The 14,069-nt window shown below is 46.4% G+C and overlaps 1 protein-coding gene across 2 annotated transcripts; it reads left to right on the top strand.

Annotated features, from left to right (window-relative positions):
- The first annotated feature begins 4,406 nt into the window (after positions 1-4,406).
- On the top strand, positions 4,407-11,587 carry LOC119446643 (uncharacterized). Of its 2 annotated transcripts, XM_037711133.2 has the most exons (6): positions 4,408-4,626; positions 5,631-5,680; positions 6,331-6,381; positions 6,982-7,011; positions 9,377-9,439; positions 11,453-11,587. In XM_037711133.2, the coding sequence occupies exons 1-6, from the start codon at positions 4,494-4,496 to the stop codon at positions 11,498-11,500; spliced, it is 375 nt and encodes a 124-aa protein (XP_037567061.1). In that variant the 5' UTR covers positions 4,408-4,493; the 3' UTR covers positions 11,501-11,587. The 2 variants fall into 2 exon arrangements, with proteins under 2 accessions (XP_049520267.1, XP_037567061.1); XM_049664310.1 differs by lacking the exon at positions 6,982-7,011 and having other exon boundaries at positions 4,407-4,626.
- The last annotated feature ends 2,482 nt before the right edge of the window (positions 11,588-14,069 follow it).

The raw sequence follows: 14,069 nt of genomic DNA, 5'->3' as shown, positions 1-14,069 counted from the left end.
CCAGAAGAAGCTGGTGGGACGGAGAAGTGCAAGCTGCCCTGGAGGCCAGACGGATCGCCAACCGTCAGCATCGCCGCACTGCGAAACTGTCTGACGACGCAGCGTGCCAGGCAGCGTGGGAAAACTACCTCCAAGCAAAGCACAAAATGCAGACCGTGACACAGCGCAAGATCGCAGAGGCCGAGCGCAGGACACTGCTGGCCCTTCGGAAGGAGGGTAAAAGTACAGGGGCTAAGTTTTGGGCATACGTGTCTTCCCTCGATGGCAGACCAACGGAGCCCACGCTACGAGACCCAGTAACCGACAGGAAGGCTGACGACCTGCACAGGTTGCTATCTGGCCATCTGGAGCAGCTCTACGGAACGCCACTCATACTACAGGCAGCCAGTTGCACCCCCATACCCTCGAGTGGCGCGAAAACTGCACCAGACCACGTGGATTGGAAGGTGTCACGGCTGGCTGTGGATAAGGCGATAGGTCGCATGAGCGCGCGCACCGCCCGCGGCCTTGATAACATTCCTGCAGGCATTCTGAAAACCCTAGGCGCACGTTCAAGAGAGCAGCTAGCGGAGATTTTCACTGGCATCCTCAAGGGTGACCCAGTCCCAGAAGATTGGCTGCGTGGCAGGGTGACACTGATCCCGAAGAGAGGGGGTGACGCGGGCCTGCTCCGCGACTACCGACCTGTCACGGTCACGTCTGTGGTATACAGAGTCTTCGCCCAGGTTTTGAAAACGTGGATGAGTGCTTGGGCTGAAGCCAATAACCATCTCACAGAGCTTCAGAACGGATTCCGCAAGGACCGACGGCTTGAAGATAATGTGTTTGCTCTGACCCAGTGTGTGGAAATTGCCCGCAAGGAAGCTCGTACTCTTGTCTGTTGCTTTTTGGACGTTTCTAAAGCATACGACAGTGTTCCACATGCGGAGCTGCTCCAGTGCCTGAGCGATATGGAGATGCCGCTAGCGTGGACCAGTGTTCTCCAGCGCCTGTACAACAACAACAGGGTAGTCACGACCATGTGCGGCGTCCGGTCAAGCGAGGTCGCCGTGACCAGAGGGCTAAAACAGGGATGTCCTTTGTCTCCTCTCCTCTACATGCTATACGTGTCCCGGGTGGAACGTCAACTTCTGAAGTTGGGTCTTGGGTTCACCCTTGGGTACGTTGACGGGGGGATGAAGGGCTGCTGGGTATTACCTGGCCTTGTTTTCGCGGACGACATCGTGCTCATGGCAGGAAGTGCTACAGATCTTCAGGCACAGATGAACAGCTGCGCAGACAAAATGGCGGCATTAGGCCTTTCATTTAATGCCAAGAAGTCTGCGGTGTTGCACTTTTCCGGCCCTGCCGAAGTTGATCGATCCTTCACGCTTCCTGGAGGCGAGGCTGTCGAACAGGCGACTGAATATAGGTACCTGGGCGTCAACCTGTGCACGCAGCCTGACTACACTGCGACCCACGAAGATCACCTACGTACGGCGTCAAGGCGGGCTGGCAGTGTCCTACGCCGGCGAGGCTTATGGGGCTTCAACCGCTACGTCATGGTTCGCGAGCTCTGGAAGGCGGTACACGTCCCTACCCTCACCTTTGCCAACGCCATCATTTGCATGTCTTCGCCGACTCGAGAGTGGCTGGAGCGAGGCCAGCGGGTCGTCGGACGCCTCGGAACGGGATGCCATGGGAACGTCGCCAACGAGGTCATCCAGGGAGACCTTGGCTGGTCAAGCTTTGAGGCACGCGAGGCCAAGAGCAAGATTTCGTATGATGGGCGGCTGCGGGCGATGGGGAAGCACCGGTGGGCACGCAGGGTGTTTGACTACGTCACTGTCAACGGCGTGCGAACAAGGTGGATGAAGCGTCTGCAACAACTGCGCAAGAAGTTTGGGTTTTTTTGTTGCCCTACGTAAGCGGAAAACGCCCAGGTATCGGTCAAGGCGGTAAGCAATCAGGTGCGCCAACGCGAAACAGAAATGTGGCGAATGGCCATGGACACCAAGTCGACACTGCAGCTGTACAGGACGTGCAAGACAGACATCCACCGGGAGGGCTTCTACGACAACAGCATTGGGAGCAGTCTGTTGTTTGAGGCGCGGGCCGGCGCACTCAGAACGCTGGAATATCGCCACCACTTCGACCCCACCATAGCCAGCACCATCTGTAGGGCATGCGGTGAGGAGGACGAGAGCATCGAACACATAGTGCTCCGATGCAAGAGGCTTCCGACTTTACCGCCAGAAGACGCCACCTTCTCACGCACCCTGGGATTTCGCTCAGCCGACGACGCCACATCAGGCAACGGGGACGAGGTGCTGCTGGCTGCGGTGATGGTGACGAAAAGACGGCTCTCCGAGTGGTGGACCCTAGTGCGCCGCTAGTGAACCTCTTCCTTTACAACGTTGCCCCATTTTTTTTTATTTTTTTTTTATTTTCTCTTTTTTCTTTTTTTTTCCTTTTCTTCTTTTTTCTTTTTTTGCCCTTATTTTTTTGGCCCGAGTATGAATACTGCTCACCCGTTACAAAGGGTACGGCCGCAAGTTCACTTCACTTCACTTCACTACGTTGTCACTAGTCGTCTGCGCATTCTACTGTGAGTGAATGTGGAGAGATGGACGTCCACCTCGACCAGCGCGTACACATCAAATTCTGTGTGAAGCTTGGCAAGACAGCCACACAGACGTATGAGCTCCTTCGTGACGCTTACGGCAATGAGACATTATCGCGGACGCGAGTTTTCGAGTGGTACAAGAGGTTCGTTTGGGGGAGAACGTCGTTGGAAGACGACATAAGGCAGGGGCGCCCTGCAACCTCACGGAACGAAAACAACGTGGCTCGGATCAGGGAGATCGTACAGCAATACCGCACCATTACAGTCCGCATGCTATCGGATGCTCTCGACATTAGTAAGACAACATGCCACCAAATTTTGCGTGAGAACTTGGGGAAACGAAAGCTGAATGCCAGACTTGCGCCGCAATCCCTCACACAAGACCAGAAGCGGGCATCAGTGAGCGCTGATTTGCTCTCCGAGGCAGGGAAGGATGCTGCATTCGTCGACAGCATCATTGCTGAAGACGAAACATGGTGTTTTCAATACGATCCTCAAACAAAGAGGCAAAGCGCCGACTGGCGGTCCACTAGCTCTCCGGCGTCGAGAAAGGTGCGGCGACAGAAGACCAAAACAAAGACGATGCTGACAGTTTCTTTCGATGCCAGAGGTGTCATACACCACGAGTTCGTCCCACAAGGGCAGACGGTGAATCAGGAGTTTTATATCCGCGTGCTCCAACGCATGCGTGATGCACTTCGACGCCGTCACCATGACTTATGGGCATCTGGACAACAATGGAGCCTTCTCCACGATAACGCAAGGCCGCACACTGCTCTTATCGTAAGAAAAGTTCTCGCCAAACACAGCATTACTGTACTTCCCCGTCCGCCATACTCGCCTGACCTCTCCCCATGCGATTTTTTTCCTGTTTCCCGTGTGAAGAAAGACCTAAAAGGTCGCTGGATGGGGAGCGTGGAGGCCATTCAAGACGCCACGACAAAGGAGCTGACAGCCCTGCCAAAACAAACGTTTTCCAACGGTTTCCAAGACCTCAAGAAGCGTTGGAAGCTGTGTATGCAAGGGAGAATATTTCGAAGGGGTGCTGCACAAATGATTTCAATGTTAAACGCATTTTTAATGGACTCAGTCTCGGAACTTTACGGACAAAGGTTGTAATTGAGAGGATAATTAATTAAGATTAATTATTTAATTAGGTGCAATGCAAAATAATCTGAGTATCTCCAAGCGACGGCAAACAACATTACCTTGGTTCTGTCCAGCTACGTAGCATTTGCACATATTTAAAGTTTCGCTGGACACCCTGTATAGTCCTTCCCAAGTATATAGTCCTTCAGTACAAGTGCCTACGAGTGCCTACGAAGATATACGTGCTCGCATATCAGACAGCGAAGCAACCGCAAGGAGATATACGCGGGTTTTGCCCCGTGCCAGACGAGTTAGCCCGGGGTAATCCTGGGAAAAGCAGCAGCACGTGCGGGTTTTGCGCACGTGGCGTATTGATAAGCACCGAGGGCACCGGGTCTATTCACCAGTTCCGTGCAGTGCAGCATAACCCTAGCTTTCAACCAATCGGGAATGACAACTGCATGCAGCTGCGTTTCTTCGAATGAACGAAGGAAATCTATCCCATTGGGCGCTGTTAATACGTCTGTGATTATTTTGGTCAACCGTATCGGGCGCACTGGCGATATATTAACGGTTGACAACGGGCGATCTTCACACACATGAAGTTGTCGGACTCGTAGATTTCCCTGAGCTGCACGGATTTGGTTAGGTGGAGTATGAGTGGCGACAAGTGGTCGACGCTGTCCTTCGACACTTATATAAACGAAGGCGAGGTGGATAAGCGGCGATTGCAGAGCTAGCGTTGTCATCGCTCGGAGTCCTGCTGTGTGTACCTCGTCCGGACAATTCCCTCGGCAACATGGTTAGCGCGCTAGCACTGTTCTCCGCGGTCGCCTTGCTAAGTGGCGCGTGCTCGGCCGCTCCTACCGACGAAGCGAGCGCTGCCCCCGCACAAGGACCCGGCGGCCTCGCCAGGCGTTTCGAGCAAATCGGTGAGTAATTATGCCGTAATTAGATTACGAGTTTAAAAAGAAGGAAGAACGAGAAAACAGCAGGGCTCATTTTACGACAGCCGTACGTGTCGTATGGTTCTCATCTTGCTTTGAAATTTCTTCACGATAAATTAATTTACGATAGGTCGCCTGCCTTCTCGGATTATTGAGTATAGCATTTCTCCGTAATTGAGCGTTACTCAGCAGGATTTTCGTTATGCTGTTCGAATGAATAAGCAAACTTGAATACGCTGAACAAATAAAAAGAAAGAAAGAATGCGGGTCTATTGTGAAACCGGACCCTGTCATAATTTGCCAAATTTTTTGTCCTGTTCCCTCCGCATTCTGTTCTGTTGCATCGCATTTCTGGCAAACTGGAAACGATCCGATAATGCGTATGGGAGATGCTTAGAAAAGTCCTATAAGGAGCTAAAATGTCATCGACTTGCAAGAGACAAATTAGTTCGTGCATGAGTAACATTTCATTCAAGCAACTTTTCTCCTTCTATCCCATTATTTATTTATTTATTTATTTATTTATTTATTTATTTATTTATTTATTTATTTATTTATTTATTTATTTATTTATTTATTTATTTATTTATTTATTTATTTCATATATGATTTACCGAGTAAATCATATATTTACTCGGTCCTCGCATGGCATTCGGCTTTCAGATCACCCTCGACTCCTCGGTGGCTTCTTAAACCGAAGGCTCCTTTTCTCTTCGCTTCAACTTGATCCTAATTTCATGCTTGCGGTGGCTCGTGCTGTAGTTGGAATAGCAACCGTGAATGCGTTACTTTCTGTCGCAACCTTCACTGTTTTAGACGACACCGCGCGCCTATATTCTAGAACAGAAAGTTCCACACCACACGCCACCTCTAGGCACATTTATCAACATGCCATTTCATTTGCGCGTTTCTGCCACGGAACCCCGTGATTTGTAACTTAATTTTTTTATATATTTTTGTTCTAATACAGCACCTTATTCATGTTTCAGAGCAAGCATGTTTCCAAGAAGCTCAGTTCACTGCAGAAGAGACATCGACAGTAAGTGTAGCTGAAACACATTGTTTGTTTGTTTGTTTGTTTGTTTGTTTGTTTGTTTGTTTGTTTGTTTGTTTGTTTGTTTGTTTGTTTGTTTGTTTGTTTGTATGTATGTATGTATGTATGTATGTATGTATGTATGTATGTATGTATGTATGTATGTAGAGCAGTGTGTCCTTGTTTGCCGTGTACAATACTTGTTTTTGAAGTCAGTATAAGGGTGCTATTGAGTTACGACGTTGTAGAGCTTCATAGCTGCCTTTACAGATGTCTGCGAGGTTAGAGATTATTCCACTACACCAGCACAACTGGCACTCAAAACATTGAAAAGAAATAATGAACCGAATGCATGCGACATAGAGCTTGTTCGCACCAGTATACAGTATCATTGCATGACAGCTAACCTCCACCCTAATGAATCATTATCTATCTATCTATCTATCTATCTATCTATCTATCTATCTATCTATCTATCCATCTATCTATCTATCTATCTATCTATCTATCTATCTATCTATCTATCTATCTATCTATCTATCTATATATCTATCTATCTATCTATCTATCTTATCTATCTATCTATCTATATAACCAATCGGTGCGCCGACCACTGTGTAGGGTCATGGAAAATGAAGCACGTTCTTGCTTTGCAGGTAGTGGATGTCCGCAAGCGAGCCACAGAAGAAGTGGGATCGCACAACGTGGTGAGCATTTCTTTCACTTTTGATATTAACGTCTTAAGCCTCAGAATTGCTTCAATAGAGGTTTTTTTTTTTAAGCCTTTTCACATACACTTTATCAGCCGTACACCCTCCAACCAGGTACGAGGGTTACTCAAAAAAAGGTGGGATACTAAGAACTGCCAAGCTACGAACGGATCAGACAGACATTCAAAGACCTTGGCTCATGGATGTTAAGCTCACTAAGCCACTACTGCAGCTTTACATGTGGCGAGGGCCTCCACGCCTTTATTTAAATAAACATAGCAAAAATGGAATTCATCATAATTGCATCCGTTTTGTCAAACGGAAAGCTGGAAATTTACCGGTTCATGGTTAAAACTCTTTATTGAAGAATTACTTCCATCACTGCTCGCACAAACTTCAGTTTTTCGCACGGACTATGGCGTAGTATAAACCATTTTATCAAACCGGCAATGCGGTGCATCGCGGTTTGTTTCGTTTCCTTGTGGGACCCGGTATATTCACATAGGGAATTGAATTAATTTAAATTTGTGTTGCCTGTTTTAGTTTGTGTGCATGCTGGTAATTTAATTACTTTTTCTTGCTTGCATACATTTTCAGAACCAGCAGCTTGATTTCCTGGAGTACATTGTGAGTATATATTATGTAGTAACTTGTTCACACTAACTGAACTAACATCAATAGTCTTGAAAAGATGCTTGCAATATGCACATACATTGTTTTTTTTTTTTTTTACTTCAAACACTGGTTTTAAACGAGCCTACAAAACGTACTGTAGAATCACATCACTACAGATAAGTTATTTCCCTAGCTGAACATAATTTGCGAGAAAAACCACAGCAATATATTCAGTAACTAAACTAAGTACATTAATTACCTTCTTATTTACGAATGAGTGTATTTATACATGTCATTTGTACTGAATAAACACGCTGCCTTGTAACACACTGATTGTAGATTTCACCTTACACATTTTCACTTATACACTGTCAGTGATTGTACAATGTACGCACTATAAAGTGTACAAACTTTATTTTGTCCTCGTTGTCAAGAATAAGAGCAAGAACCTTGTCAAGCTGCAAACAAGCAGCTTTTACTTCTTGTCCCAGCGTTCATTTTTGTAAATGAATGAATGCGAAATAAAGATTGGTTGATTGAATTTTACGGCACATCCTTATATTGGAAAGTTGGGGGAATCATCATAAAATTCAGTTGCGTGTTCGTACATCTAAAGATGGTCATCTATAGGCAGAAATAACTGGCGTCAAATTATTCGTTTAATTTACCTGATTACACTCTCGGAACTGCGAAGCGCGGCTCGCGGTGCAACCCGCCTGTCACGTCGGAGGGTGGCGTAAGAAAATGCTTCGCCATAGCGCGCATTAAAGCGGTCTGGCTCGCCCCTGCTGCTATTTACGAGCTTATTTAAGAGTATTTACCGATTGCGTCCAATCGGTAAATACTCTTCCATATATATATAAGTATACACATTGAAACAACAAACACAACACAACATTGAAATAAATTTGTATTTTTCACGGCGGACTTACTCGATTACCGATACAGTTGCCAGGAACGCTTGTCTTTTAACTATGTTTCTATATAGCTTCAATAGGTTTCCGACAGTTAAAGCGCACTCGGCCTCTCATAAAATATATTATGTTTATAGGCATATTTCAATACTTAACACTTATTCGCTGATTTCGGGAGTAAGGAAAAATGTCTCAGTTTCGCCCGAAAGGCGAAGCATGAATTGCGATAGCAAATTGGTAGATAGCTTACAAAGTAAGGATAGTAGTTTTACCGGCCCGTATAAAGTTGTAAATATTCTCTTACTAACTAAATAAACAAGCACGGTGTCACGCGCGCACAGATAAACATGGACACATCTCGCTCGATGACCGCGGCAACTCGTCAAAACGCTGAAGTCGGAAAGCGCGCCAGCAGCAGCGGGCAAATTACCTTCGCGCTGTCTTTCGTCTCGCTTCAACGCGAACGTCGAAAGCAGCGCATACGAAGCTACCGGCACTCGGCGCGGGCACTTAAAAAAATTATGGGGTTTTAGGTGCCAAAACCACGATCTGATTATGAGGCACGCCGTAGTGGGGGACTCGGGAAATTTGGACCACCTGGGGTTCTTTAACGTGCACCTAAATCTAAGTACACGGGTGTTTTCGCATTTCGCCTCCGTCTAAATGCGGCTGCCATGGCCGGGATTCGATCCCGCGACCTCGTGCTTAGCAGCCCAACACCATAGCCACTAAGCAACCACGGCGGGTGGCGCGGGCACTTCGTACCCATCGCAGATCGCTTTGAAGATGAGCCCCCCGCGGGCACACACTTCGGCCACATAGCAGATCGCTTTCAAGATAGGTGTCCGCGCGGCAGCTCCGTCAGCAGCAGCCGCAAAAACGAGCATTGCTATGGAGGCCTTCATCTTGCTTCCATGCACCTTCCATAGAATTGATTAGCAACACCAAAGCCTTGTAACCGCACTTAACAGCTCACGGTATGCATGAGAAGGAAGCGCACTTGCCTGCTTGTGATTGCTGCTGCATGCTGCGTTGCCGACACATCCTTAGCAGTGCCGGCCGTTTTTCCGCCTGGAAATGATTGCTCAGTAGCAGCAAAGCCGCCTTTACTTGCTTAGGAGATGGCCTCAGGGCCAATGGAGAAAGGTGATTTAAAATACGGCCATGCAGATGTATTGGTGGGCACCTTGAAGGAAATGTAGATATCTATAGTACTTCCCTTCCCAAAATATGAAGACTACTGGGCAATGTCCAAGAATTTCTACGGTCTGTCAATGTCGAAGACATCAAGAGAAACGGTCATGGTTCGGCGTGGCCAATCTTCGTGCATGTGTATAGCTTCTGTGCAAACGATACAACGTGATAACCTGTTCTTCACTAACGGAAAAGTTACGGATCTCTAATCATACCTGAAATCTGCCGAGAGCCCTGATTCACTATATACGCTTCTTTTGCTTTCACAGGACCGCTACGCGCCAACCCCTGAAATTGCCCGCGGCATCCGGTCCAAATGGAACGCATTTACAGTGAGTGTTTTATATATTTGTGTGTGTGCATGGCTGCAGTAGACCATCCTTTTCCCTTTTGCCTGGAGACGCTGCAGATCACGCTGGGTTATTAATAAGCGAAGAATTTTCCTAATTGTTTCAAACAATTGTGCGATCTGTATGCACTTCGGAACAGCGTGCGCGCTTGTGTGGGTATTGGCCTCGAGGGACACCACTGGAGAGACCGGCACTGCCATCGCTGTGACGTAGAAAGTGACATCACGTGACTCACGTTCGCGCCTTCTCCACCTTTGCTGCCTTTGCCACATTCAACGCAGCTCTCTGGCTGGGCAATTGAAGCCTCGATTGTACGGTTTTAGATAACGGGTTTCATTCCAAAGGCAGCAGTTTACTTGGCCACTCTTACAGCATCGTTTACTGCTTGGTGTCGCAGTGCCGGACGCATTCGGCCGAGCCCGGCGTGAGTTTTCACATGTACCCCAAAACAAAGCGGCAGCGAGATGCTTGGCTGATGAAGTCACTGAAAACGTAACAATATAATGATCGTAAGAGTCGCGCAAGCAATGCACACACGGCTTGTTGCGCGCTCGCTTCATATGACGTCACTCAAAATGCCCTGCGCAGAGATGCATGCGACTTGCATGCGCGCACACGGCGGTAGTGCGGATTGAGACGATAAAAATATAAACAGTTGAATTTCCAGGTAATATAACAGACCAATGATAAATAATTGTGACTTAATTAGCAAGAACACAGGCCAAAGCGCTGCTCTTGATAAATCTCCGTTTTAGTAGCGCTTTTTCCATCATGAACGTTTGCCAATACGCCCAACTGACAGCTATATGATAAATCATCGCCCCGCGATAATTCTGGCGAAATTGGCAAGCCGCACTCCCCGGACGAATACTGTGAACAGTATTGTTATTGCGGCAAAAGTACTCATAACAGCTTTTATAAAATATCATGCGAACTGAATAACCAATATTAAAGCGTCAGGTTGCTCGCTCGCTGAAAGCCTTCGCTTCCCTACACGCAGACTGGGATGTACGCGCTAGGTTGTTTTGCAGCCAAGACTCCACACATACAACACTTGAAACATGGCAAGCACTCGGAATTAACCGTGCAAAATGGCTAAACCGCTGGAGAAGCTGAATCCTTAGCAGCCAGTATCGCGGTATGTCGCTTTCTACGTCACGGAGAGGTTTAATTCAGTATAGATGGAGCCATGGCAGGTCCTCGAGGCCAATACACCCCTCCACTGATTGCAGAGTATATATGAGTGTATGCGTTAGACAGCACAGTAAAACAGCTTCCGCATCGACGACCCCCAAATAGTATATAGAAAAAAAAAACGATTGGCGCAGTTTCACCCGAAAGCCGCAGCATCAATTGCGATAGCAAATTAGTAGAGAGCTATACGGAGTAAGGATAGTAGTTTTATCAGCTGTATAAACTTGGACATGCAACAGCACGAGCAACGCGCAGAACTGTTGTCGACGCCGTCGGCGTTTTGCCCGCGTTCGCTCTGAACGCGCGCGGCGTTTTTATATAAATATGCATTTGGTGCCACAGCTAAACGTCGCCTCCCCTCCCTCTCTCCCTCCCTCCCTCCCGTCCCCCCACAGCATTTCGCGCGACGGAAAAAGTCGCGTTTGCTCTCTATATATGGAAAGGAGGAAGGAGACGCTTAATTCTGCAGCCCTTCAGGGAGCACGGCACAGAACGCGCGTTTGCTCTTCGACGTGCGTTCGCTCCCTGTGAAAGCGCGCGTCCCTCGCGCCCTTTCACTCGCACATACAGCGTCCGGAGCGCGGCGACGATTTCATCGCCGTTGACGTCATACGGAACCTCACGGCGACGGCGACGCCGACGGCAGAAATCCGCTTTGGAGTGTCCATATAATTGCTATCGCAATAATAATATGCGTTTATTAGTATAGAATGTGTTCGAAGGATATAAAAAAAAGTAACCTGCTCGCGAGCACTAATCTTTTCGGTTACCGCATACTAACCTTTCTTGTTCGTTTTTCAGGTGTGTGTTGGTCGCGAAGCTGCCAAACTGGCGTCCAGCAGGCCATAGTGCTTTCACAGATGCTACAAGACAACCACTTCCGGGTGGGCACTTGTGCCAGTTTTTCCTAAATAAATTGTCTTATTTACTTACTCACTCGGTGTGTCATCAAGTGTCGCAAAGGGAGAGAGAGAGAGAGGGAGATGCTGGCCTTAACGAAGAAGCTGGAAATTTTTTTTTTTTTTGTCTGACGGCCTGACACGCCACGCACACACACACACACGCACGCACGCATACACACTCGCACGCACATACAAACACGCCCACACACAAACGCACACGCACGAAATCAGACACAAACAAACGCTCACAAACACACACACACGCATTTTTCCTTCTTTCCCTCGGGCCCGCGCCTGCCGCATTCCGACGGGGCCGGAATTCGAAAGAATGCTCGCGTATACATAACTGTGGGTGTATGTTGGAGAACATTACAGGTGGTTGAGTTTAATCCGGAAACATCCCACGACCGCGTCTCTCACAGCCCACCTATAGCTTTGGTCAAACCTGTAAATGAATATTTTAACACGTTCCCGCAACGAATGTTTTCAGTTCTGAACATTTATGAAGTATACACTTTACAATATTAATCTTTTATTTGTCACTTTTGCATTTTCTTTTTCACGGTTCTTCTTTTGCAGGATTGGCTACACTGTTGTAATAAATTTAGCCGATGCTACATTTACGTGTTACACACATACCCCGTTACTTGAACCATAACAGTGTACGTTCGAATGATAATGTTAGACGCACATGTTCTACATTTTACTGCTTAAATTGAGAAAAGGAATTAATAGCCTACGGCATGAATTTATTTTGTTCGTTTAACATAACTTTATTCGAGCTCTGCATTTTTCTCTTTCTCCTGCCTATAATTATACCGCGCGCTATTTAGCACATCTCCTGCAGTGACCTTGTTGCACTGCTTGGGAGTTCCTATATTCAGTTTTTACTAATATTTTATTTTATCATCATGTTCTTGGGAGCGTCTCGTCTTCGGCGGCAGTGACGAGGTTCACTCCGGCCCCTCTTCTCTATACCCTAACCATCTTCCTTCACCCCAGCACAGGCCACAGTGCCATCCCATTTAGTATAAAAGTTATTCATTCAGTCTTCATTCACGACTTCTACAACTTATTTTTTGGGTTATCTTTTTCATGTTTACATCAACGTCCTAGACCACGACGACGGTAAAAATAACAACAGCAAAGAATCATAATTTCTTTTTACTGGCTTGCTGGCGCTTTTCCTCACAGAGAAGGACTGCGTTGGAAATTCCACTGCGCCAGCATGGGATGCCCTTGAATGTTCCTCTAGTGTTACTTTTTAGAAGATCCATACTGAGGCACATGCGCAGGAAGGCATGCAACTCATGCCATAGAATACTTCATTTCAGACTCCCACAGTTTAATTTAATGTCTTCATTGTTCTCCTATTTGTTTCTTTCTCTGTTCTATTTGCAGAAATTATATCATCCACGTGGGACTTGACCGACGAATAGTAGCCACTTCCAACTTGTGCATTTTAAAGCGCTATCAATAGCACAATTTATTTATATTTATTTATTTATTTATTTGATACCTGCTTCGCCTTTGCAGGCATTACAGCAGGGGGATACATAAAAGCAAGCATCATATTTGAGACCAGTAACAAAGAAACTAATTACACAAATCGTGGTAAAATCATCATTAGAGACAATGGATACAATCATAGGCGGAATATCATTTCACTCTCGTATAGATCTAACAAAAAATGAATAGCGCAGGACAGTTACCTTTAAAGGAAAATTCATTTACTTTGAGACTGTGGTCCCTTTGGGATATATATGACGGCGCTTGGATGTACTTCTCCTTATCGATTCCACTTTTGGAATGGTAGATATTATGAAAAAAATTCAACCTGAGGTTTCGTCTACGATCTTTCAAGTCTTCCCATTTAAGTTTACTTTTGCTTTCTCTCATATTAAGTTGACGATCCCAATTGCCTAAAACGAATCGCACTGCCCTATTCTGTATTTTTTCAAGCGTATCGGCCAGCTCTTTGGTATGCGGATCCCAGCAAACACATGCGTACTCTAACAATGAGCGCACGTGAGTGAAATACAGTTGTTCTTTTAAGTTAGATGAAAGTTCACTGAAATTTCGTCTTATAAGAAAACCCAAAACACGTGCAGCCTTAACTTTTATGTGGTGAACGTGCCTAGTCCACCTCAAACCACGCGTTAAATAAACTCCTAGATATTTATATTCCCTGACCATGCCTAAAGCAGCGTTATTTACGGTATACGTATTCAACTGGTATGAACGTCTCCTTGTAAAGATGACGTGAACACACTTTTTAACATTCAACGACATTTCTGAATGGGCACACCAGGATGCTATTACATTCAAATCATGCTGCAAGTATTCGGAATCACGTTCATTCTCTATAGTCCTGTAAACTACACAGTCACCCGCGAACATTCTGAACGAAGATTTGAGGCCAATAGTAATATCATTCATATGGTAATATCTTCCAGAAATACTTAATTTTTATCGAAATTCGAAAGCAGAAGTTTACTTCAGCCTGTTTGTCAAAC

This window comes from Dermacentor silvarum, chromosome 3 (genome assembly GCF_013339745.2).
Source record: "Dermacentor silvarum isolate Dsil-2018 chromosome 3, BIME_Dsil_1.4, whole genome shotgun sequence".
NCBI lineage: Eukaryota > Metazoa > Arthropoda > Arachnida > Ixodida > Ixodidae > Dermacentor > Dermacentor silvarum.
Note: the sequence above shows the minus strand (reverse complement) of the source record. Positions and strands in the feature narration are given on the sequence as shown.

Bases quoted from the DNA above. Each gene is read 5' to 3' on its own strand.
- LOC119446643 (XM_037711133.2), top strand. From the start codon at position 4,494: ATGGTTAGCGCGCTAGCACTGTTCTCCGCGGTCGCCTTGCTAAGTGGC. The intron at 7,012-9,376 runs GTGAGTATATAT...TTGCTTTCACAG, and splicing joins TTGATTTCCTGGAGTACATT to GACCGCTACGCGCCAACCCC. The intron at 9,440-11,452 runs GTGAGTGTTTTA...TTCGTTTTTCAG, and splicing joins CCAAATGGAACGCATTTACA to GTGTGTGTTGGTCGCGAAGC.